Below are 26,100 nucleotides of genomic sequence, written 5' to 3'. Positions count from 1 at the left end.
GTGGAACTGACTTGAGCTGAGAACTCCTCCAAGTCATGTACCTGTAGGAAGCAGAGAAATTTAATTCAGAAATAACAGTCTTTGCAGCAGACTAGAGAACTTCCTCAAATACCATCCATAATGGATATAAAGGCATAATTTAGCAATGACATTGGGTTCAAATCCCTTCTTTGTCCAGTATAACAGACTTCCTTTGGCAAGTTCCTTGGCCACTCTTGAGATCTGATGTGCAAAATGCAGAACAGTGCAAATAAAATCAGTTAAAGACTGTGAGGGGCTTACATGATGTAAAATTTGTAACCCTACAAGTTTTGATGATTAAGTGCTGAAAAGCTTCAGTGTCTTCAAAGCTTGTTACTTTGACTTTAAAAAAAATCCTGAAAGTTTAACAAACACTTTTAACACACATTAAAGCCTTTGAAATATAAAAAAAAAGAAAAACTTAATGGGTTTTATTTTCATGACAAAAATCTATTAAAAAAAACAAACCCACATATTTACAATATGTATCATTTTAGATGCTGAATTTGTGCAAAACCAAATTGTGCTTTTGTATCTATACAGAACAGTGCAGGGACCACAAGGAAATTCCTATACTAGTCCAGTTTATAAATTGTTTGAATGCTGCTGGATCTATCTATTTACCTGAAATAAAACGTGCAACCACAAAAAAAAAAAAATAACACCTACTGTTCCATCTTCTCAACTAAAATTCAAAAGTTCTACAAGAAGTCTATAAGATCTGTCCTCTGAATCTGACATTGAAGAACAGCTTCAAAAATTTTAAAATAGCGCTACGTTTCACAGCCAGCTAGTTTTTCAAATATGGGAGCACATATGAATACAACCAGACAAAGTCTCCTGAGGGGATGGAGTGTACTCTCAGTAAACTCACCAAGACCAACGGCTGAGTCCTTCACTTTGGCCACAACAACCCCATTCACCACTGCAGGCTGGGGGAAGGGTGGTTGGAAAACGGCCCAGAGGAAAAAGGCCTGGGAGTGCTGATCAACAGTGGCTGAACATGAGCCAGTGTGTGCCCAGGGGCATCATTGCTTGGATCAAGAATATTGTGGCCAGTTGAACCTGGGAAGGAGTCATTCCCCTGTACTTGGTGAGGTTGCACCTCAAGTCCTGTGTTCAGTTCTGGGCTCCTCACTACAAAGGACACTGAGGTGCTGGAGCGTGTCCAGGGAAGGGCAATGGAGCTGGGGAAAGATCCAGAGCACAAGGCCTGTGAGGAGCAGCTGAGGAAGCTGGGGTTGTTTAGCCCGGAGGAAAGAAAGCTCAGGGAAGATCACATTGCTCTCTACAACTACCTAAAAGAGGGTGTAGCCAGGTGGGGGTCAATCTCTTCTCCCAGTCAACTGGCAGAAGAATGAGAAGACAAAGTCTCGTGCTGCACCAGGGGAGGTTCAGGTTGGATATCAGGAGGACTTTCTCCAAGGAAAGGGTTGTCAAACATTGGAATGAGCTGCAGGGAGGTGGTTAGAGAAACCTTCCCTGGAGGTAAAAAAGCTTTCAAAAATAGTGGCACATCTACAGAATGCACATTCAAATCTCATGTCTGTACACCAAAGTTACTTACCTCTAAGTAACTCAGTGAATGCTAAAAACTGATTTTGTACATGACTATAATAGTGGCTATACAGTGTTTTAACACAGCTTTTAACCATATATTCTGAAACATCTAAACACACATAGCCTGAAGAAAAGATTCTGTTTTTTATTTTGCATCAGTGACAAAGCATTAGAATACTAACTGCAAGACTATTATATAATTGTACATAATAATCCAATTAATTTTAAATAATGTAATAACAAAAATAAATTTTAAATGTTCCCTTTTTTATTTTTTGAACTTATACCAACATTAACCAGTTGATCCTAGGAGGAGTATGTACTATCATTTCCAAGAGACTTTATGCAATTTTTCCCAGCTCACAAACATTACAGCTAGATTTTGCATAAAAGCTCCTGGCTCTCTGCTACATATTTGAACATCTACCCTTACCTGATGATTACACAAGGGGTAAAAAAAAGAAAAATGAAAACAGAAGAATCTTAAAATCCCTTCTTGTAGTGCACGTAAAGACAAATCATACTTCAGCGGAAGATTACTAGCAAAAATGCTCTATCTAGTAGTTGTATCTAGTAAGATACAAAGGCTCAGAGGTCATAAATTGTCTCTATAACATGTTTTTCTTTCAGGTTTATCCCTTACTGATCACACACACTTCAGTTAGTAAATCAGGAACCTATTGATTATTCACTGGCTCTGACTGACCCCGTGGTAAAAGTGTCATTTCAAGAGGCTGGTGCACTTTACAGGCACCATAAATCTGCAGGGAATCTCCAGGTAGTAAGTACCTTGGGAGAGAGAAGAGCAGAAGATTGCATTCAGGGATGATAGTCCTCATTAAGGCCTGGACAGAAAAGATGTCTGAGGTATAACTTATGAAATATGGAGATTATTGATAGATAGCACACTTTTCAATGTAAATTTCTAATCACTAGCTTGCATGAAGGTCTGCATCAGTGAAGTAACAGAATTCATGAATCTCAGTTTAAAAGCAGACTCCTATAGACTGCTACAAACACCACCACTAGGAAAATCAAGTCATGGATATGCACAGCACCCACCATATCAGTGACAGGCTGAACTATAAGACATGAAAATATCACAAGTTGCAATGACGAATTAATTCTCCTTCCAAAGCTGAATTTTAACAACTCTTCTGAACAATTAAAAATTACTCTAAAGCAGAATAGAACAGTAAAGATTGACAGAAAATGCATATTTGTGCATTGTCACAGCCTTCTGTGAAGAAGTTTGAGACCAGAATTTTGTGAGATGAAAGATCTGGGCTTAAATCTACAAAGTAAAATAGAACTTACACTGTCCTTACTAGTCTTCACTCTCTTCTGCTAGGCATCCATGCTTTCTTCAATTTTGCATAAACAGTAATGAGAAAATAATTCCCTGGTTTCTTTTGGACTATGACAGGTTTATCATAAGAAAAAAACAAAGTTGCAGTGCTTAGTCACAGATGGATCTGCCAGGTGACCAGAGACTAACATGAAAATGTAGTTTACAATCTAGAGATAACAGAAATTCTAACCCGGGAAGAGAAAAAGGAGAACACACTTAGAGAAACAAATCAGGATCAAAAATGTGGCTGTTTTGTTGGCTGCAATATATTCAACTCACACAGCAGTCACTGCCAGGAGTTAGTGAATGAAAAATTACACCTATATAAGAAAAATGGCTTTCAACAATATGAAAAGTCTATAGTGTCTTTTTGACAGTGATAATATTTTTTGTAATGACAAACTAAAGGAATTATTCAGGAAATACTTTTTGCCTTTTGTTTTTAACATAGCACTTATGGTACCCAAATCTGCATGCAGGTCATGCTGAGAAAAAACAGGCTTTGTTATGCAGAAAGATTAAATTCATGGTAGTCTCTAATGTGTCACACATTAGAGTAACACATTAGAGTAATGTGTTACTCTAATGGAATGTAATGCTTCCTTTCATTTTTTTTCCACATACTTATTCTATGACTTTATTTACATGACTTTTAATGATCAGTGCTTGCATACACAGGATTCCCATCTCACTTCTGCAGTTTGAGATGACCATGCATGAGAGCTTGCCACTTTTTCACATCTACCACAGTATTTCAACAGAAAATTAGGATTGGCAATATAATCTGTGGGAGACAATACAGAGCACAAGCAGATACCATTGCACAAAGAATCTTACAAGACAGCATCAGGACCCTGAAAACTTCACCATCTGTGAAATCTAAACTGTAGCATGAAATCCACTCTTTGAAAATTCTGGATAAAAACCAGCTCAATATTGCAAGAAAGGTCTCTGAAAAGGCCATACAGAGCTAAATATGACAACCTGTGGCCTTGTTGGAGGCAAGAGGCACACTGCACACTTGGGGGTGTATGCCTCTCACTGTCATCTCACATCATCCAGCTTGCCTGCTTACACTCTTTATTCTAACCCTATCCTCAGAAGAAGCAAGGCGTTATACAGTGAGAGGCAGTCATTAGTCTACTACTAGAAAAACAAGGGATGTTATTATCCTCATGTTAAAGTGAATGTTAATAGAGACTGCCTTTTAACAAAGATACTGCTACTAAATCTCCACACAACCCAGCTGTTGCTGTTGTGATGCTTTATTCAGAGCAAACACAACCCAAATGAAAGGCTCTTTCTCTAAGCCCTGAGGTGTTACCTGAGGCTGTTGATGGTGGCTTCACAAAATTAATAGTAAAAGCAGACTTCTTCCTCCTCTTTGACTACAGAGCCAGCTGGGCACCAGTCTAATCTGCACATAACATGTGTAAATCAATACAAGTCGCTCATCCTATCTGCATGCAAAGCTCCCACACGCACAAGTGGTTCTTGCTATCACATCCCAGTGTAGATATTCCTGATGCACAGCAGTCTCCTATGCCCTGCAGAGCCTCATGGGAAGGCTTCTAGAGCACATTTGCAGATTCCAAAATCTCTAATAGGTCAGCTTACTTCTTCAATCATCCAAATATCACAGATCTTCAACAGCAGCAGTCTGTTCCCCAAGTAAGCATTATAATGATGTGGCAATTTCATTCCTAACAGTCTGCATGTGGCAAATGCAAGTGAATGCATTTTCTTCTTGTTTTCCATGTAAGAACTCTAAGCAAAGATGTGATCCCATATATTATATTCCCTATTTTCACACTGAATCACACTGTAACTGTGCCAGAAAGACTCCTACTGTTTGTCAGATCTGCTGAGTACATAGATTTGAAATAGCAAGTAAAACAAAAAAATTCTGAAGCCAAGGGGAATTTATTTTTCACTCCAGAGAATTAGGATTCATCCAAATAGGAATATTAGGCCCCAGTCAACTGCATGTGACACTAGGTTGATAGCTGCTGTTCATTGCATGCCTGTCAGAAGAATTCAGTTATATTCCCAACTGCAGTATTAGCCAGGCTTTAGCAAAAGAAGACATGAAAATCCTCCAGCTAAATGGAAAATGAGTAAAAAAATAGGGAGAAGGGTTGCCTAGAATGAACTGGATACTGTCTTGCTCAAGTGGGAAAAGTATGAAATTGTGGACATCTGTTCACTCCTCTGGCTGCCTCAGAAAAGGCCTGACCTTGCAGGCAATCCCTGTATTTCCACATGCTCAGGGGTAAGAAGCAGAAATATCAAGATCTCTGGGTACAGATACAGAAGTGACAGAACAATATTTGTTTTCACAAAAGTATTTCTAGAGCCAGAACTAGAATTTGAGACATTCAAGTCTGTTCAATTTAACAGCACCACTAAACCCAGAATATGGGGCAACTGGCAGTAAATCAGATCACGCATGCCTTTACATCTCTATACCATGTTCCAGGCAAGATGACAGACTTGCTTCTAAATCAAATTAAACTCTAAATTTACAGTTAGTATTAACAGAGTACATGCAAAGCATTTCTCTATATGTGCTGTTCAAAGGTCTAATACAATTCTTCAAGTCTCCACCTTCAACATCTGCCTGCCATCCAAGGTCCACTTTTCCTATGACCTCCAGTGGGAACATTTACTTGCCTTTTTTCACTCATAATCCTATTTTCAAGGCTAGGCAAATAATAAATGGCATTAGGGACAATTTATCTTCTACCTTTCTCTCTTATTCTGCCTGCTATTCAAATTAAAGGGAACATCGGTTCTAGGCTCTTCTGAAACTCTTATCGTGCCTCAAAGGAATAGCATTCCATCAACCAACAACCTACAATATCCTACAATATCTTCTCAGCTACAGAATATTGAATAACCAACATCTAATAAAATATTCAGCTTCAGCCTATACAAAATCCTCTTAAGTAGAAGAAGCTCAACAACAACATTCTGCTCAGACCGCTCCTCCCAGAGAGGCAAACGGGCAGAGGGGAAAGAGGGAAGGATCCCTTGAGTTGCCTGTGTAAGTCTCTACTTGCTTGCTTTTAGCAGTCTGCATCATGAAGTCGAAACCTTAACAGACAAGACATGATTAGCAAACGTTTTGTGCTCTTAAAGGAGAGTAATTATAGGCATGTGAAAAAAGAAGAGATCCCTGAGGTACTCTTCCTTGCATGCCTCCCGAGAGGCAGCCGGGCCATTAAAAATTCCATGATGAAGAGGAAAAACAGTCTGGGAACAGCCAGGAGGCAATACAGCAAATTAATACACCAGCCATCCCTTGGGAAGACTGCAAGAAAGCAGAAAACTCTCCTTGCTTCACAAAATAAAATTATACCACTAATGATAACAGTCACCACACACACAAAACTGCTTCTAATGATGGGTGTGAAATTCCCAGTGCTGTGCATACACTTTGAATGAAAGCTCTTCTCATCACAGACATAAATCAAGAAAGGTAGTGTATGATTTATACTGCCTTTCAAATAAGACTTCCCAAAGAACCTTCCACATGGGCTTGTCAGTGTCAAGGAGGAGGTTCCTTCACAATCCTCAGCTGCACTCAGTATTCTGGCCTTCAGCTCTGCTTAAACAAAAATACTGGGTTACCAGTCTTCCAGATAAACTGCACCAAAATCTATCAGTGAGACAAAGAAAACAGTTCCATAGCAGAGAAAAGACTCCATTCTAAATATACTCCACTGGACACACTCTGTCACAGCAAAAACCAAGCAGAGATAGATTTTGCATGGCACAGCAGGCATCAGGTTGAAGAAACTGGATGGCCACAACATCACGACCATTTCTTTTCCAATATTTTTCATATTATTTGAGAGAATTTGCTTCCCACACACACGCACATCCCATTCTAACAAGTTTCAGAACAGAATTTCTCCAGGATGAGGTGCAAGCTGTTAGAAGCTTCCTGAAGCACAAACTACTGAAATTGATTCCAAACATGGCAAAAGCAGATGTTAACTGGGGCAATAGCTTATCAGAGCTTAGAGAGATCAGCTGAACCTCCTGTAAGAAAATGGACTACTAACTTGTATGTTTGGCATGTAAAGCTAAAGAAGAACTACTATTAAGATGTTTCTCTGAAGGAACAATCTCCTTCTGTGCCCTTAGCAGCATCTTTACATAAAGGAAGTTCCTTGAACCAAAGCATTCAATCCTTGCCACATACGTGAGGCCACAAAACACATTCATTCTTTTCACATTTCTTTCTTCTATAAAGGTTCTTGAGTACATCTCACACTAAAATAGGAACTACTTTCTCAAATTCCAGGCATTTAAAAACATGATTGCATCTGGTATGGCACAATTTCTCTGTCAACTCAGTAACGATTCATCAGTGATTATGTTTGTCAGGACACCAGCCATCTGTTCATTAAAGGAGGGAACCAAGCATATATATTAACGGGTTACCTAGGCTATACACTCAGAAAAACCTAGCAAACACAATCCCTCAAGGTTTAGAAATCCCTTACAAAGAGCTTGGCTTTGCAAAGGGCCTTCACTGACCATCACAGAGGTAGAAATTTTGCCCAGCTTGAATTTGCAAGCAGGATTTGTCCAGCTCACCTTTCTGGAAGACAAACTTCTATAAAGCACCAATTAAAACACTGGAGACAAAAGAAAGGCTATCCTAGCTGAAAATTAAGAGACCATTCAATCTTCTTGCTTCCCAGGCAGAAAACATCCCCAGAGTGGGGCAAAAGCACAGAAAGGAATCAATTTGCTGATGCACAATCTTCTGAATTCCTTTCATTCTCATCCAGTTGAACATTTAAGAGCTGATTTCTTCCTCCCTCCCCTTTTCCAGCTTTAACATGCTGGCTACAGCAGCATGAGGTCATGGTGCGACATCGCAGAATTCCCTGCAGAAGCCAGTGGAAGAGAGGCTTTGCTGGGTGGGTGCCAAGCTTCTGTTCAGACACATACAACCTTAGTACATTTTTCATGCTCTATTTGCTAATTAACAAGGGAAAGAAAGCCATGAAGCTGAAAGTCCAGACATTTCTTTCAGATTGGGCCCCTGGTACAAGTACATAAGCAGAATTGTGTCCAAAGCAAGGCCTTCTCTACTTGCACAGGAAAAAGAGCTCAAGGGCACCTTACCTTTAGACAGTAACCTGCAGCACAAAACCAGGAGTCACCTCTAAGGCCAACACTTGAATTTAATTTAAGATTAGTCAGCAGAAGGTGCCTGAACAGTATATTAATCCAAACCATGCAGACTCAAATATACCTAACATCTGGCCAAACCAGATCTAAATTTCAGCTATTGCTACAGAGAGGTATCAAGCTTTAGAGGTCACCTCAGGTGAGTTCTTAATCTGCTCAGAGGGTCTATTTTAGACACCTAGGATAGCAAAATGCTTCAGCATGTCACCTACACCAGTTTGTCAGCATTTTCCCTCTCATCTTGTTCCAATTTTAATAGTGGGCAATGATACTATGTCCATTTGTACCTATATAACAGACTTACAGCAACTCATTGCACATATCAAAACACATTGCAGTTATTTCTAAAGGAACAGTATGTTCTGCCTGTCTGTCATACACTGTTTCGTATACTGTAAGCACTTAGTTGTGCTTACACAACTCAAATAAAGTGCATTGCTACATTTTGTGCTAAGTTTGGACCTGGACTTCCCAGGGAAAAGTGTGTTAAGTTACAGGTCCATTCCTGTTCAGATCACACAGTACTACTGAAGACATCCAGGAGAGGGAAGTGAGACAACCCCAAGAAAGCAAAGCAAGGGAGTTACCTGGCAGTGCAGTGTGCTGGTGAGCATCTTCGGTGGGAAGCATCAGCAAGCACATCCAGAGAGTAGAGAGGAGATAATGGATTGAACTGGAAAGTCAAGAGATTTTATTTAAGCAAAGCATTAAAAGAAATAAGTGTCCAGATAAAGCTCCTCAGATCTGTTCTGTTCACAAAGTATAAGGAGACTTTCAGCTGTCCACATAGTAGAAGGAGACCTTTCTGGCACCTCAACTGGTAAGACTAGATGAGAACAGACTCTCAGTTCCGACAAAAGGCTAGCACAAAGGGTGAAACAGCAAATCTCATAACCACCTTCTCACAACAGACAGCCTCAGCAAACTCCTCTTCCAGCTTGCATTATTAAAAATGCTGGTTGATTAAGAGCATAAGTGCTCTACTGCTGCACGCTGTGAGAAAAAAAATCTGCTGCTCTTTCAGACAGTCTCTTGTCTGCCTTCACATTGCAGAGAAAAAAGTCACTGTTATGAATTGTGCAAGCACAGAGCAGTTCCTGTATCCCCAGGGGTTGTGTGTATCACTGAAACGGACCTCTAGAAGACTCAGGCCCACCAGGTTAAGCTCACAATGAGCACCCAATTGATCCATAGCAAGTGAGTTGCTTGTTCACTCTCCTCCAGCCTCACAAGCTGTCTTTGCAAACTGCTTAAAACAAATTTTTGAAACAATGCATGGTCAGGCTACTCTAAGCTACTCCATTAGACATACACTAGACAAATCTTGAGGGCATCAAACCCGTGCAGGACAGCTTGCACAAAACGCAGTGGTCAGGATTTTTAATGGTCAGGACAGAAATGGAATAATCTGGTCAATCAATGCATGGAACAAACTTTACTCAACATGTAAACAGAAGCTTTAGACTGGTAGTCTCTCTGAGGTACCTGCTTTATACTTCCATTTATTATTTCCTCTTTATTTATAATTCACACCTCAAGCACAAAATTAATTTCCATCTGCTTTGCAAAGTGCTACACCAATCTCCAGAACGCTTTTCTTGTATTACTAGGATTACTGATGCATTTTTAATTAAGGAAAAAGGAACAATCCACACCTATAGCTGGACTCCTCATACAAGCTGTCTGCAACTTCAGAACTCAGTACTAGGCCTTTACCCTCCACCTTCCTGAGAAAGAAGATGCACCACAAAGCTGCTGCTATCAGGGAGCTCCTCCTGAAGTGGGTCTGCTTGTTTACTGTCAGTAACACTGCAACTGCACAGCAGGGAGAATCACCAGGAACCCCCTGTTACTGGAATGGCTCATTCAAGTTCATTTAAGAAAAACAAAAGTTACTTTTGGTCATTTTAAAGCTTATGTAGTTACTCTTATCTTTAGATAAGAGTATAATTACAACAATATGAAAGCAATCTGTAAAATGTTCTCACTAATGAAAAACATGCAATTGCACAATGGTTTGAAAATTATTTCTTACCATATATGTATTTTTAGTCACCTGAAAGGGAAAAAAAATCAGTCCTACTGCTCACCAACCATAAAACAACTCATATAGGAATAGAAAGGAGTGTGCATGGCCAGGAGCACTGCTACAATATGACTGCTCAAATGGAAGAATGTTTTTTTTGCTCTTTGTTATCAAGAACCTGAGCTTTTATATCTTAAAGTAAAAAAAATCTCCTACCACTGAAGCTGAGAAAGATTTACTGGAGAATATCAAAGTGCACACACAAGAGTTTCAGTTACAAGAATGCCTATTTCTCTTGCTTATCACCTCTTACATTTTCCTGCTATTTAACTACATTTTACAGCTATTTAACTACAAAATTTAAGCTCACCATTTTTTCCCTTCTCTGTGGATAAGACTCTCACGTAGAAGCCTGAGCCAAACAAGGCAAAAAAAGGCATTTTAAAAGAGAATAAGGTTCCAATTCTTATGGAATTTTGAGAGGCCTAAGCTCCTCCTGTCAAGAGGCATCTTCCCTCCCACTCACTGCCAGAAAGGATGGCAAACACTAACCTGAAACAGTGAGATAAATAAAAGTATAAACTGTGCTATTCAGTTTAAATAGTCAATACAACGCCCAGGAAATGGGTTGTGTTCAAAGTCCAGAAGACATCAGTTAACAAAATGAGAAGGGAGAGGACTGCCTTACCTCAAGTACACAGGCCACAGTGTGTGAGAAATCAGAAGCCAGCACTGTGTCCTTTCCAGAGAGAAGGGAACCAAGAAAATAAAAAAGGAAAAGCAGAGTCTCTTTACCTGGTTGCGGTCTCTCTTCCCCATGGATGGTAACCAAAAACTGGAAGGAGGCAGAGTTGCAAGGACAGGTGGGCACAATGCCAAGGAATGAACATGGAGGGGAAAAGGGATTTGGGAGGGTTTGGGATAAGAAAAGAAGGGGAAAGGAAGAACAAAGATGGAGAGAGAAGGAAAAAGATTAAACATCATCAGGAGTCATATTAAAAACAACGAATTTAATATCCAAGGAAGAAAATAAGGTATTAACAGCTGGTGAAGGCTGGATCCACTGCACTACAGTCAAGACGTGCCACCCTTACCTACCCATTCCCCAGAACAGCATTAGGGAGATGCCAAAGGATAAACACCAAGACTATTTCCAGCGCTGACTACAATTTAAATGCACTAATTGTGGAAGGAGACATAACACCAAAGATAGAAGAAGTAATTTCACATCTGTCTTGTCAGCATCATTTCTGCAGTCTGGGTATGCACCCATAGTACAGCTCCACAAAGAAGCATTTTAAAAAATGAACATATGGGGCTCAGTCTTCTCTTAATGTCCCAAAGATCTGCAGTTACTGCAATGGCACATTATAAGGGAGGATAAAAAAAAAGCTGACTGTAAAAAACGAGCATTTGAGTAGCATCCACACACTGGGACAGCCTTATATAAACATATACATATAACAAAGGGGAAGTCAGCAATTACAAGTAAGAAAACAGAGCAACTATCAGTAGAATACTGTCTCCCATTCCACAGGTTATGCTTAATTGCCCACCCAGCTCTTCATGTTCTTCACCCCCTGAAAGGGAAGAGGATCCTGTAGCTCTTCTTCCCTTCCCAAAGTTCTATACAACAGAAGTTATGGGCCTTACTCTTTCTGGCGTGGATCATTAACAATGTGACTTAGCCTCTCAGTGCCCAGAGTGCTCATGGAGGTCTCCTGAAACACAAAGACAGGCAAAAGGTTGCAAACCCTCACACAGTGAGCAGAAAATAGCTTGCTGCTGCCAGCAAAAACAGATATTACTCCCCTGGGTCACATCCTTTCCTCACCAGCCCACTCTCAGCTAAACATGTTTATTCCTTCCTTTTAGAACTTCACCTGAGATGATTTAACTAATTAAAATAGCAGAAAATAATTCAATTTTATTTATGAGGCTTGGTTTATTTTTATTTTTATTGATGATATTTCCTTGCAGAGAGGCACACCATAAACTGAACTAGAGCAAAGTATGCAGCAAAAGGATGCATGAGAGTGGAGGAGACGGCTGGGAAATGCTTCTTTCCATGTTACTGGGGTTAGTTGGGCTAGAAACAGGCTGAGATAGGACACTACAACGTTCTATTAACAGTGGACATTCACCAACCAGCAATTAATAAATTAAGGAGTAAAAGCAGGATGCTTTTGCCATTTCTGAAAACAGCAGTTCAGCAGCAGGACCTCCAGCAACTGAAGAAAGGCAGGTCCTAGGAGAAAGGACTTGCTGTGGGAGCATGTTGCTTCCTGCAAGATGCTGCCCTGTGTATGTGCTCGATGCTGGCATACACGTGCATGCACAGCCTGAAGCACCAGCTGTTCACATCTGCATAGCAACTGCCTCCAAGAAAGAAGTATGCTTTTCAGCAAGGGGCTGAAGATGAGGGCAAAAGTCGTCCACAGGTAAGGTTTGTTTGTGCCAGGTATATAGGCAAAACACACTCAAAGTTTGGGGGCAGCTGTAGCAGCAGGGGTGAAAGATGGGCTATTTGTTACAGCAGGAAAATTATTAACTTAAAGTGCTATAATGTTTAAATTTACAGTTTATTACTGTGTAAATTACAAGCCGTACTTTTGGTAATTAGCAGCTCGCTGCCGGGGAGCTCTGAATGAAACTCATTATTTATGATTACAATTTCGAGAGAGATGGGGAAGGGGGAGCAGTGACCTCCACTGCAAATGACAAAGATCCCTTTAAGGTGATGAAGATGAATTAAACAAGTAAATATTATCCTTCTCATTTGGATCATTAGAGGTGTGCCGCCAGGCCCAGGCACTTGCAGGTGGCCTCAGGAACCCTGTGTAAAGTCAGTTTCTTGCCAGCTGAGGATTCAGATTTTGAATGCCGGTTAAAATTAAGCAAGGTGAGTGGAAGAAAGAAGGGGCAGACAAGGATCTTTCAAGTATGACTGAACAGAAGGCAGCTGTCACACCCCGCTAGACTCCAGGCCCCCCTAACACACCTTGTTAGCAGACTACAGCAGCCAGCTCAGAACTTATGCCATTGTTCTCAAAAGCACAGAGCACATCACAATAAAAAGAAAAGCCAAACACAGCCAACACCTTCCTTCTCAGAACCATCTTTTATAACAAACAGCAGTGCTCAATATTCCATGATGCAGACCCAACCAGGTGTACCCCTCTCTTTTAGACAGACACCTGCAAAGTAGGCAGACATCTGCAAAGTATTGTTTGTTCTATTAGAAAAAGGACTGATATGTTGTTTCGTGTATGCCCTAGTATATTAAAACTACTCAACAGCTTTGGGCAGCTTTGTCTGCATTTACTGCATATACCTTTTTACTCTCCTCTCTTCCCACTAAAAGTGCAACTGCTAAAACCACCTTCCTTTGCTGCCATTCATATCAGTCTTCTTCCCTATATAAAATTTGGCCTTCCTTCACCTTTGAGGCACCTCTCTGCCCTTGTAGCCTCAGATGAGCATGCACAAGTCTCATACCATCATCATTTTCCCCTACATTCTGTCTAAATCTTCTTGATATTTATGCTCCCTGACATTCTTCTTCAGGCCTCCTCTCATACTGCTTTCAGTGTTGATCAGCTGCCTTTGCCACTCCAAATGTGCCTTAAAATCCACTTAGTCACTCAATCACATTCTGACAGTCAAAGCAGTTAAACAAATCAAACAACACATGAAACAAAAAATTTACAGGACCACATTCTGCAGAAAACAATTTATGTGGTATCTTAGAATAGTACTTCAGGGCTGACCAGAATTTGAAATACAAAATGATCATCTTTCAAAAGGTCATACCTTGCCAACCAGCCTCCTCCGACCTTTACGGAGACAACGGGCAGCAGCTCCTGGAAGGCGATTCAGGCGAGCATGAAATCCTGAAAACCAAATGCAGAAAAACTGAACAATGAACATAAAAGATTCTTCCTGACAAAGCCACCAGGAAAACTCCTTAGTTCAGTAATCAAATCAGATCCTCTGTCTCTTGTTTTTCAGTTTTGAAGATGCAGATATGCCAGTTTATTCACAAATCAAATAAAGTCCTTACATTTAAGAAAAGGAAGACTGCCAATGGGCAGCTGGTACAACTATTTCAGTAAACTCGCCAATTGTGCAGCTTTTTCTTAACTGGATCTTAAAAAAAAAAAACCTAATCAGATCACCAATACCAGTTTAAATGCAACACCTATGAAAAGAATCTACTCTTGCCATCACATCACAAGTTCTCAAATACAATTCCTTTGGACCTCACCTCTCTGAGCTGGCTGTGAGGGCAAAAGGAAGGTGGAAACAGAGAGCTTGTCCAGGCCTGAGTCAATCCTCTCCACTTCAGATCGGTGATCCGCTCCCCACTTGGGAAGAAGGTTCGGGACAGTGAATCCTGGAACACACTCTCCTTCATAAAACCAATCACTTTGCTCATCATCTCCTAAAGAAACAGGATGGAATTAGCCACAAATAACATCAAGTACCCTGGGACAGTTCCTCAAAATACTACAAGTAGGCATATCTGAATGTGAAACAGTTGAAGTCTCATTAAGAATTCATTCTTGGAGAGCCTTATATTTGTATTCTGTTTCAATGATCCTCAGTAACTACGGGGCCTCACTAAACACTTTAAACTATCCAACTCATCAGTCTCCAGAATTTCCCTATAGAACAAAGCCTCTTTATAGACCTGCCTAGGGCAGGTTTAGCACTCTGTACCTACTGCATCTCATCAACCTCAGTTCAATGTTGTGTGATGTCTTATGCAGAACTCTTTCTCTGAAGTAATTACTGCGACACCGGTAGAGGCCAATCATTTGGCACATGTTATAGGCTGTCACAGGAGAAATTTCACAAGAGAAGACCAGGCTCACAGAGTAAGCAAAAGAAACATACTGATGAGAAAGACCCCTAGTCTCCTAAGACAGCAGCTAAGACAAAAACACGTAATTATCAGAAATGGTCACTCTGAGTGTAAGTACTAACCATGCTGTGAGTTGCTCTCAATCAACTTCTTAGAATCTCTAAGAACTACAAACCCTTTGGAAAACTAAGGCAGCAGCAACAGAAGTCATGACCAAAGTCTCCACGAAGCTGGGCTGCTGTAGTTAATGCAGTTGCAATCTAAAACTGAACTGCATCAGACACTGTTCATAGTAAATGTGGCCAGAAATTCTCTGAGACCAGTAGCACATGAGCAGCGTACGAAAAAAAAGCAGAAGGAGAGCAAAGAACCTGACACATGTAGCATTTCAGTGGCCCAACTCACAAATAGTCCCATGTAATTCCAAGGTCCTTCATCTTGCCTTAAAAAACTAACACACCTACCTTAGGGAAAATTCTCATTTGCCTACCACTAAGCCTCAACTCAAGCATCCCCACTAACTCTCCTTTCCTCACTGACTTACGTTATTCCTGACCGAAGTCCGTTATGCCTACTCACATGTCTGGCTGGGAAAAAAAAAAACGAAGAGAAAAAGAATACAAGGAAGTAAAAAACTCATCCTGATAAGAATGCTGCGATCTTGCACATAACAGAAGAAGCAACACACAAAACCAACTCTGATCAGCAACAGGGAGGACAGCCAGAACACTTCATCCCAAAGCTCTGGCATTGTTTTTTCTTCCATGCACCAAGTTGACCTACCAATTTTATCTTAAAGTATAAAAATCCCATCTCCACTTCATAGCAAATTAAAACTAAGTAATGTTGAATAGTTCTTCTAAGAGATCTTAATTTGTGCAAAACTACTAGAGATTTGGGCATAGTGCCCTGTCTACCTCAAATCACTGTTTCCACAAGACAAACTTTAACCATCAGCATCATATGCTAATATTCAGTCATTTTCACTGTGAGAGATCCCAATGCATGTAACAAATATAAAACCAAAAAAACCCACCTTACAATCAAATTATGAACTAGAATCATTCTCTGCTCATAGAAGTGTGCTGGTATGTGCACTTGAAAAGGTGATTTATTTAATTAGCAACAGCACAAATTTTACATGATGCAACCTCAAAATAAGGAGGGAAAAACCCTGCATTTATTTAAGAATGCTGCTAGATTAAGTTTCCCATTATTCAGCCTGTAATTGTGCTGGAAAACTATTTATAAGGTGATGATCTGTGACAAAAAAATTTTGCGCTCTCTCCATCTTACTGACATGGAAAGCTGTTGGTTTTTTATTTACTTTATGACTAAGAATTGTTAAGAAAAAAAAAAGGAAAAGGAGATATTTTTTATTTAGTCTGAAAGTGCAACAATATTTTTAACCTTTTTAACGTAACTGTAATCTAAAACATCCTGGCCAGAAAGCTATCACAGTATCAACTCTTTGAACAGAGAGAGACCTGATGACAAGGATGCCAAACCTCTTCTCTTACCTAGACAGGGAAGGCTGTAATTGGACGTCATTAATTCATCTAAGTCATATTTCTACATGTTCCTGTATATTGAGCATCCTACTTCCAGTAGCAGCCAAAAGTTAATGTCTAAAACAGGGTACAAAATCAGGGCAAGTATATAGGACAAGCATATAGACAAGTATATATATACACTATCCAGTCTCCATTAATCTTGTCTCAGGTGATGAAGTAAAACACTTCAGTCACCACTCTGCTTTGTCATCTAATATACAAGTGCTCACTAATTTCAGCTCCGCCTGAACAATTATCAATAAAAAGAGAAGGCAAAAGATTCTACTTTTCTCTTGCCTTTGAAGAACCAGAGTCTAGAAACAGTTATTTTTCAGCAACAGTTAAAGCTGGTATTTGAAATCCCTACTCTTAAGCAAAGTATTATACTCCCCTAAGAACACAGACTGGTCCTGCAGCCTAAAATACCATCAGAAAACACACAAGCATGTTTGCTATCATTGTGTTGTTTCACACAGGTACCCGGGCCATTAACAAGCTAGTGGAAGCAGTATATCCTACTGAGCGACTGGTGCTACTTCCTTTAGCACTCATATATTCCCAGAGGAGATCTCATCCAAATCTTAGCTTGTGAAATGTGACAGAATCAGAGTGCACAGAATTGCAGGTCTCTAGGGTCACATTCCACGTGCTCCAGATGTAATAGTCCTCAATGCCAGTGTGTCTACTACAACCTATTTCACACTGCTGCCCTATCCCCCATCAACTGAACACTATGCTGTGGTTGATAAATAAAACCAGATTGCACTTCACACTCAGAGCTCCTAAGATACCATTTCTACAACAGATATTGAAAATATAACATTCAACTAATGCCCACAAGAGCAAGGAAAGAACACATATTTAAAGAAATGAGACCTATCACATATCACCATCATCTTCTCAGCACAGCATATTAGGTAACTTGTCAGCATTAAGTAATTTTTTTTCCCATCTTCTCTTCCTGCCCATAGAAAAAAACAACTAACAGATTTCAGGCACTAATGGTATGTAGACAACCATTAAAACACCTACAGAAACAAATCATAAGCTGTGCTTTTTCATTATGAAGAGCTCTCAAATTCCTCTTGTATGTCTGTGCCCTTCCACAATAATAACTTCTTATATTGCAAATATTATGGATCTGATACACAAAGTATTTCATCAGAGAAAGTGCAGTGTTAAGAAAATCATACATTTGTAGCCCTCATCTCATTGGTTAACTTCTAGCTGCTCCCTGCCACTGGCTCTGTCTCCCTTCAAACATAGATCTTCCTTTGCACTTGTAAAGAAAGTAAGGAACTCCCTAGCAGCACATGAGGAAAATCACAGGACACCTGTTACCTTGGCGGCCTTCATCATTGGTAAAGAGGCCAGTATCACTGCTGCTGCAAACACTGCTAGTTTCACTGGAACAGAAACAGAGAAAAAAAAATGGTTACAATTGCAACAGGCACAATACAAAAACCACTCTACTACATCTTACTAGCTTCTCCAAGACCAAAATGTTTTACATGTCTCACAAAAATTGAATTTCAGACACATGACTGGCTCTAGAACAGAACATAACTGCTTTCTTTCTGTTAAAACGCATCAATGCTGCATCACTTGAAAAAGAGTAGAATCCTGTATCTAGTTTAGTTCTAAGTTATCAAGAAGTAATTAATAAAATGGCATTTGCCTCAGGTACTAGAATTACGAACCTAACTATGGCATCATGTGGAATACTCACCAGGAAATTAAGAACAGTTAAAAACACTGTCCTTGGGTCACTTAACTGAAAACCCTCCTAAGTTTTCTATTTCAGATTCCTTTTCCTCAAAAATGTTACACTATCACACAGCCTCCTCCCCCACCAACTTGTATTTTATGTGGAGTAAGAGCAGCTGTGACATTTACAAACATCCAGCTAAATACCTTAGCACAGCATGACTTGACCCTGCTGAACACAACCTTGTCATAGCATTTTGCATTGCTTTGCATTTCCTGAAGCAGTGAGAGAAGATTTAATTCTTGAACAAAAGAATAGAGTTAGAAATTAAAATGCAGAAAGCTATTAATTGACTTGCAAAGCTAGACAAATATTTGTAGCAGAAGTACCTGCTCATATCAGTTCCAAGCACCTGAAGGCTTTAATGCTGACTAGAACTCATTCCTTGGACACTTCAGGCAGTACTTCCTCTGATTTAGCTGAGAGACACCAGGACAAGCAGAAACTACTTACTGCCTCCTCCCTGAGCACTAAAATCTTAGATGTGAACATCAGGTGTAAGTCAGCACTAGAATCAGTCTCCAATCAGGGAATGCTCTTTGAAAGTATCTCTGGATGCCACTCTTCCAGGGAAACTGGATCATACTAGAGATCATACCAGAAACCCCTGATTGACAAGGCTGAATAATGAGGGACCACAAAATATGTCACTCCAAAGAACTGCAGGCACAGAATAAAACTCTATTTTGAGAGCATATTGTTGGTCTTAGAAAACACACTCTAAAGTATAATCAAGTCAACTCATCATGTTGGACATCTAAAATTCTGTATCTTCATCATAAAGGCCTGTATAAAGGCCATTTATACTTAAAGGATGATCAATCTATACAGCATGCTCACCTTACAGCATGCAAGTTAATATCAAATTCCAAATTAATCCATTACAAAGCTGGGCCATGCATTCATCCTCCCACATATACACCACAGCAATTAAGGCCAAGGACTGAGAACCACGAATTAATTGTTTCATCCCAAGCTCTCCTACCACCTGACTGTATGACCCTGGGCCAATCCCTTAGCATGCCTGCTTTCCCTTTTGATAGCTTGGATAAACAATCTTCACAAGCTGCAGATGTGAGGACCGAGTGACTGCTTCATAAGGTTTTTAGCATCCTCAGAGGAAAGGTGCCTGAGAAAGGAAAAAGCACTGACAAGCACCCAGGTCATATTAACTCTACTTTATAAGCATTGTGTTGCACTGAGAGCTCTTTAGTTCCTTACAGATAAGCATCACTGCCAGTGCTTTACACGAACAAACTTTTAGGGATTTCACCCTCTCCACTACCCCTTTTACACTGCAGGGCTGAACACGAACTAGACTCCTATGCAGGCCTTTCTGTAGGTCCAGTAAGCACTGATTAATGACCTCCACTTGCAAAGGAGGCTACTTACCTTAACCACGAAATAATGAATGCTATTGATCCGACAAGCTACTGCTATAGAGGGTTATTGATCACCCAATCTTTGGTTAAAATGGTCCTCATTTAGCAATTTCACTGTCACAAACACCTGAAGCAAAGCATGCTTATAATTAAATAGTTTGGGGGAGTTAAACTGAGAGGTGATGGACAGAGATCTCAGGTTTCCCCCATTTATTCTTTTGCCTGAGCTATTGTTTGTGTCAGGAGGGATATTGATTTTCTATAAAAATAAGAAAACAAGAGGCACCGAGGGGCTGCAGAAGGTCAGGCGGGGCTGGAAAAGGAGGGGAAGCGGAACACTCTGTCTTTGTCACTTGCCTTCCAAGATAGGAATTTTTTTTTTTTTTTTTTTATGGAGAGACTGGCCTCCAATTCATCAGCTTAGCCAGACTCATGAATGCAACTGCAGACTGTCATCAAAGCAGCTCCTTTCCAAAGGGTAAAGCAACTCAACTGCACATTCAGGATGAGCGATGGTCACATTCTCAGGCCAGAACATTGTACTGGTTTTGGCTGGCACGGAGTTAAATTCTTCTCATAGCAGCACTTTGGTTCTATGTTTTGGATTTGTGATCAGTGTTGATAACACAGGGATGTTTCAGTTATTGCTGAGCAGTGCTTACACAGTGCCAAGGCTTTCTCACACTGCCCTGCCAGTGAGCAGGCTGGGAGTGCACAAGAAGATGGGAGGTACACAGGCTGCACAACTGACGCGGGCTGACCACACTGATATCCTACATCATCTAATGTCATGTTTAGCAATAAAAGCTGAGAAAAAGAAGAATGAAGCCAGGGACATTTGGAGTTGTGGTGTTTGTCTTCCCAAATAATGTTACAAATGATGGAGTTCTGCATTCTTGGAGATGGCTGAACACCTGCCTGCTGATAGGAAACAGTGAATTCCTTATTTTGCTTTCCTTGCGCACTATAGCTTTTGCTTTACCTACTAAATCAACTTTACCTAAAGCTGAAGAGTTTTTTCACTTTTAGTCTTCCATTTTTCTCCCTCATCCCCACAGGGGAGTGAGCAGGTGGCTTTATGGAGCTGAGCTGCCTATCCAGGTTAAACCACAACCAATACATCAGCATTAAGCCAGTGAAATCTCACAGCATTGGTGGGTCAGTAGAATTCCAAGTTTGAAAAAGTCACAGAGTTTTGGTTCTTGAAAACAGATGAGACCAACTGCATGTTTTTCCCAAATAAACACACTACTCGAAGTGATTTTTAGACAGCTCTTGTACTATGGTTTGCTCTGCCCTCAAACCAAACCCAGAACATTCTGGAAGTACTCAGTTCAGATCTAAAAGAGAGAAAACTTCAGCACTCAATATATAATTTGCCTTTGTTTTATTATGGCTGCAGGGAATCTCAAAACACTTAGGGACAGAAAGGCATATTACTTCTAACAGTCTTAGCAGCTAATTGTCACCTTTACACAAATGACTGCTTAAACTAAAACTTGTTCCCTTTGTTGTTTCCACAGTTATTTATAGATTAGGCATTGGATCATGTCATTACCCAATTCAGAACCACCATCATTTCCTTACTGTGTTCCTGCACATCCATCCTTCTCTGAATTTATGTTCATCTTTTGCTGTGTTTGGCAAACAATTTCAAAGATTTCATTATATGTACACTTGGATCACAATACTGCAGCTCATCTTCCTCCAGGAAAGGACTGGGCATAGTCCCACAAGCAAACTAGAAAAAAACCCTTTTCCTTGTTAAGAACCCATATCCAAGACTTTTTCAGTGAATGGGAGTTCATCAATTGAATAAACAGGTCTTTGACCTGACTTAGGATAGGAACCCTTGTAGAAACCAGAGAAAATACAGGATATTTCAGCATTTACAGATTCATTCCTAAACCAAGAAATTGTCAGTGTAGGGGAGGAAAAATAAGATTAAAAAAAAAAAAAATCCATTCTGAATACAGAACTTAGTTTGCCCGAAAACTCACTTCGTTTTGTCACGTTCCATATTGTTAGAGGAGTGAACAGTAGTGGAACCAGTTCAGTATGAAAGTTTTGTAAATCACCAGATCACCACAGATTGCTTACAAGTCCCACAAGCAGCATCAGTCACCTTTCATTCCACCAACTTGTGATGACAACCACACCATTTGCTCTCCCAGGCATCCAATTTTCTTCTCCTTTCCTCAGGATATGCCCTTGTCATACATCTGTGAAAAGTACTTCCCTCACTGTACCAGAAAAAACAGCTAGAGCACAGTGGGAGTGAGGCAGACACAGCCAGTTTCACAGCAAAGGGCTATATTTAGAGCAGCAGAGACCAAAGCATGATCCTTCACTGCTGTGAGGGATACTCTGCAGTGAAGAGGGCTGTATATATTACTCCCTCCAACTGTGGCCCTCCCTAGTGAGTCACAGCACAGATCACACATGTGGTGTTGGAGAGGTCAAATATTCCAAGCACTAGCTTTCCAGAGAGAATCCCAAGGATTTGGCAGCAGATGGTAAGCGTCATTTGATGCATATACTTGCACAATAATTAGTCTGAGAGCAAGGGACAACTGAGACAGAACAAAGCCATCTCCCAGCATGGTCCTCAAGTTACAGTCTGGACATAGCTCTTTATTTACTCTTTCCAAGGCTGGCACAAATAAAGGCTGGATAAAAGCCTGCTGGTTTAGGTTCAAGTCTGACATGATGGAACAGACTCTGACTGGTGTTAAAAAATCCAACTCAAGGAACACTGTCCATCACTGCCACATCTAGTAAGGGTATCTCTCAGTCCATCACCAGTGACATGCACTATTCAGGAGCTGCTTAGCACACTTCTTTTCCTGGACTAGTAGCAAACAGCTCTAAGAAGATAAAACTACTCTAACAACTGGCAACAAAACGTTTCCATCCACAAGTTTCTTGTAAAGCCCCACCTCACACTTTTTAGGAACAACAGCCACTCTTAAAAGAAAAAAGTGACCACTCTGTAAGAGTTACATGCTACAAATCACAACTGACCCAGTAAAAATGCAATAGTGGTTCCCAGACCACAGTGAGGACTTACTATAACCTAAGCTTTTCACAGGGTCCCAGAAAACAGCACTGAGAAGTCTTCAATTCCAGCTATTATCCACAAAGCCATAATAATGAAGTGCCACCTGTCCACTCTGACAAACTGCAGAGCTAGACTGTCACAATACTTAATTGAACCTCAACATATGAACAATCATATTGTATCAAAGAGTTAAGACTTTCCAAATCCACTCTTGTCTGATAGTGACTACTACAGTGCTTGAGAAAAGAACATGAGAACATGACAAACACAGACTTCTCTGTATGTTCCTCTAGCTTTTAGAAGTCAAGCAGCTTAAGGACTTCCTGAGTGGGATCTTTCATCTGGGCTGTAAAGTTTAACAGCCCCTGATATGCCTATGCTCCACATCTCCCTTTTGAACATATTTAAATTTTGACCTCTAAAATGTCCTGCAGTAGAGAGTTCCAGACCTCATGTTTCATGAAAAATAATGCTTTTTGTTTGTTTCAAATGTCTCCTCAATGTCTGCTGTTCTTACACAATGATAATTAGAAAATCAGTGATCACATGTGCTTTTTGTATGCCATTCATTAAGAAACCTCCTCCATTTAATTCTCAGCAGCTGCCTATTTTCTAACCTGAAAAATCTCTTCTGACAGAAGCAGTTTTATGATCCTAAACCTTAGACAGAGAGCATAAGAGTCACAGTTGGAGAAAAAAATTCCCAAGGGCAACGCAAATTTAGACCACGACATTTACATGATTTATTTTAATCCCTTGTATGTGATTCTGCCACAAATTCATCAAAGTTCTCCAAAACTGGACACCAAGACATCAGACTCCACTGATGCGCAGTGCTTATCCTGTAAGTAACATAAGTTGCCCTCAACTTCTTCATCCTCTCACCACATTCTCCCCATAGCTAGGCTTTAACGATCAGATCAAGAGCAGAAATGTAGAACTGAAAGGAAGGTTAGACTGAGGTTCACACAGCACCTGCACAGAGGGCCAGCAGTAATGATGGGAGATCTGATCTGTAATCTACCACTACTTAAATGCTGAAAATGAGAAACAGAGATCAGCTCGTACCAATCACGCAACACAAGTGCCAGTTGGGGGTTTACTCCCAGAACCACAGGCCACAAGCATGCTGCAAGGCCACTGACATTTCAGAGGACTCTTTGTGTAACAGGAGCCAGAAACCTATCAGCTTGCCAACTTCTCAAGGAAGCATTCTGGGTCATCATACAATACTGACAGGAAAGACTTTGAACAAATCTACATTTTAGAAGCAGCTGAGATATTTCTCATCCTCACAAAAAGAGCAGCATTGAATAATTTTAAGAACTTCAAAAAGCAAGGCACAGCATTTACAAGCAGCTGCAAGCAAGGCAGCCATCTGACTAGCATAGGGAAGAAACTGAGATCTCACCATTCCGACATGTTTTCATCTGAACCCTGTTTCTGATCATCGGCTTCACACTCCATCCGCTCCTTCCTTCCCCCGTTGCTGAGGAAGGGCCTGTTCTCTCCTGACTCGCAAAGGCCATGACTGGATGATGTCCAAGGGGCATTCTCTTTCCAGCGTGAAAGACGCTGTTTCTTGGCTGACTTGAACCTGCAGCCCCTCTCATAGTTCCACTCTGACACCCTGAGCTTTTGCTGGAGACTGGCAGCCACCTCTGATGTCACACGTTTGACTTTCCGACGGCGCCTGAGAGGTCGGCAGGGCGCATTCTCTGTAAAGGAGTCTGACTCATGCCACAAGTGTTGCTTGCTCCTCAGGGTGGCACTAAGAGCTGGATGCCGTTTGACCACTGCCATGTCATCAGAGTCACTGAAATTAGCTGTCAGCACCTCACGGCAATCCTTGACAGCTTCGTCCAAGCTCGACTCTGAGGCCTCGCTGTAGCAGCAGGCATGTTCTGCCTGATGTGTGAAGTCTGAGCGTCGCTTACGACCCCGCCTCTTGCGAAGCTGCCGCCGCTGCTGCCGTGGGCTTAGCGCCATCTCTTCCCATAGCTCATCCAGTTTGTTCTGCTCTGAAGTCTGCTCTAAAGCTGAGGCCAAGTCATGCACCAGTTCATCCATTGGCAATGCCTACTAAAAATGACAATAATTAGCACCAAACATAAATACTGTTACCAACACATCTCTAGACTGTAGTATGCTATACCCTTTGTAACATTAAAGGAGTTGGACACTTACTTCGAAGTTACCTGGGAGGACCCAATGCAGGACAACTGCCACTTCTTGGCAGGGTTAAATCCTTTCTGCAAGGGTTAAATCCCTCTTCTAGTCATGGTGGTACAGATCTCTCTCTACTGCAGCAGTTGGGTTGAGTGCTTTGTGTCTGAAAAGGCCTTAAGGTTCATCTTTTGTGCTGAAGCAGCATGCTTAATTACACATCCCAAAGGGTATGGAAGCCGGCAACTAGTTTTTGCTACCGGCATCAGTAAAGCAACAGAGAAGGATCAGCCTGCTTGGCAAACAGATGGAGTCTTCCAAAAAGTACACAAGCAGCAAAGCTGGGAGTAAAACAGAGGGTAAAACAGGTAGTTTGCAAGCCAGCATCACTTCAGCTGTAAAGCAAGGCGCACGGGATGCTGGGCTCCTTAGAACAGGGCGTATGAGACCAAGCCCCAACTCCTACTGCCATAAAATACCACCCCTACACTTCGTCAGTGTGCCAATCCTAAAGTCCTGGCCAAATCCCTCATCTCACAACAGCCCTCTCCCTACGCGTGCCTTGCAGGCGTGGGCTTTCTCTTGCCACCGGGCTCAGAAACACCCGCACCTCCAGCCCGGTGAACTACCCACTGCCGCAGGCCGCCTCCCTTATTCCTCAGCGACCCGGCCGCACTGGCTCCTCCTCTAGGGAGACGCCGCTGCTTCTGCCCGACACGCCCCAGCTTTACCGGGAAAGGCCGGGAAAACTGCCCCCACCGCCCTGGACGCGCAGCCTCCTGCCGGACCTGCCCGCGACCCCGCTCACCGGCCAGCGCCCCGCTCCGCCTGCCCCCCGTCAGCGCCGCTTCCGGCCTCCCCGGGCCACTTCCTCCGCCCGCCCCGCCCGCGGGCGGGGCCGCCGCCGAGCCCTGACGGCCCGGCCGGGGCGGTGCCGCCCCGCCGCCCGGCCCGCCCCCGAGCGCGGCCCGCTGCCGGCGTCCGTGCTCCTCTGTGCGCTGAGGCCGTGGCTGCTGCCGCCCGTGGAGCCATTGCAGAGCCGTCACCTGCCAGCGGGCAGCCCTTGCCTATACGTAACCTTTAGCTGCTTGGTTATCGTATTTTATTTGTAATGGACAGTAAATAAACTTGGTA

General features: G+C 41.5%; 1 protein-coding gene across 4 annotated transcripts in view; it reads right to left on the bottom strand.

Annotated features, from left to right (window-relative positions):
• Positions 1–25,830, bottom strand: part of GPATCH2L (G-patch domain containing 2 like) — a 35,020-nt gene extending 9,190 nt beyond the window's left edge. Inside the window, exons 1-9 of one of the 4 annotated variants that reach the window (XM_054276432.1) lie at positions 25,775–25,814; positions 24,988–25,307; positions 24,212–24,882; positions 17,931–17,995; positions 14,437–14,613; positions 13,983–14,062; positions 11,823–11,890; positions 10,965–11,004; positions 8,731–8,816 (exon numbers count right to left, since the gene is read on the bottom strand). In XM_054276432.1, coding sequence (XP_054132407.1) covers positions 8,731–8,816; positions 10,965–11,004; positions 11,823–11,890; positions 13,983–14,062; positions 14,437–14,613; positions 17,931–17,995; positions 24,212–24,870 — 1,175 coding nt within the window. In that variant the 5' untranslated portion in view covers positions 24,871–24,882; positions 24,988–25,307; positions 25,775–25,814. Of the gene's footprint in view, positions 1–8,730; positions 8,817–10,964; positions 11,005–11,822; positions 11,891–13,982; positions 14,063–14,436; positions 14,614–17,930; positions 17,996–24,211; positions 24,883–24,987; positions 25,308–25,774 lie in introns of all 4 variants that reach the window. The other 3 variants (XM_054276433.1, XM_054276434.1, XM_054276435.1) reach the window with 3 other exon arrangements.
• Between the last annotated feature and the right edge of the window lie 270 nt (positions 25,831–26,100).

The sequence above is a fragment of the Melozone crissalis genome, unplaced genomic scaffold (genome assembly GCF_028551555.1).
Source record: "Melozone crissalis strain CALT ecotype California unplaced genomic scaffold, PUWL_Pcris_2 ptg000018l_1, whole genome shotgun sequence".
Taxonomy (NCBI): domain Eukaryota; kingdom Metazoa; phylum Chordata; class Aves; order Passeriformes; family Passerellidae; genus Melozone; species Melozone crissalis.
The sequence above is the reverse complement of the archived record's forward strand: the minus strand, read 5'-3'. Positions and strand labels throughout refer to the sequence as shown.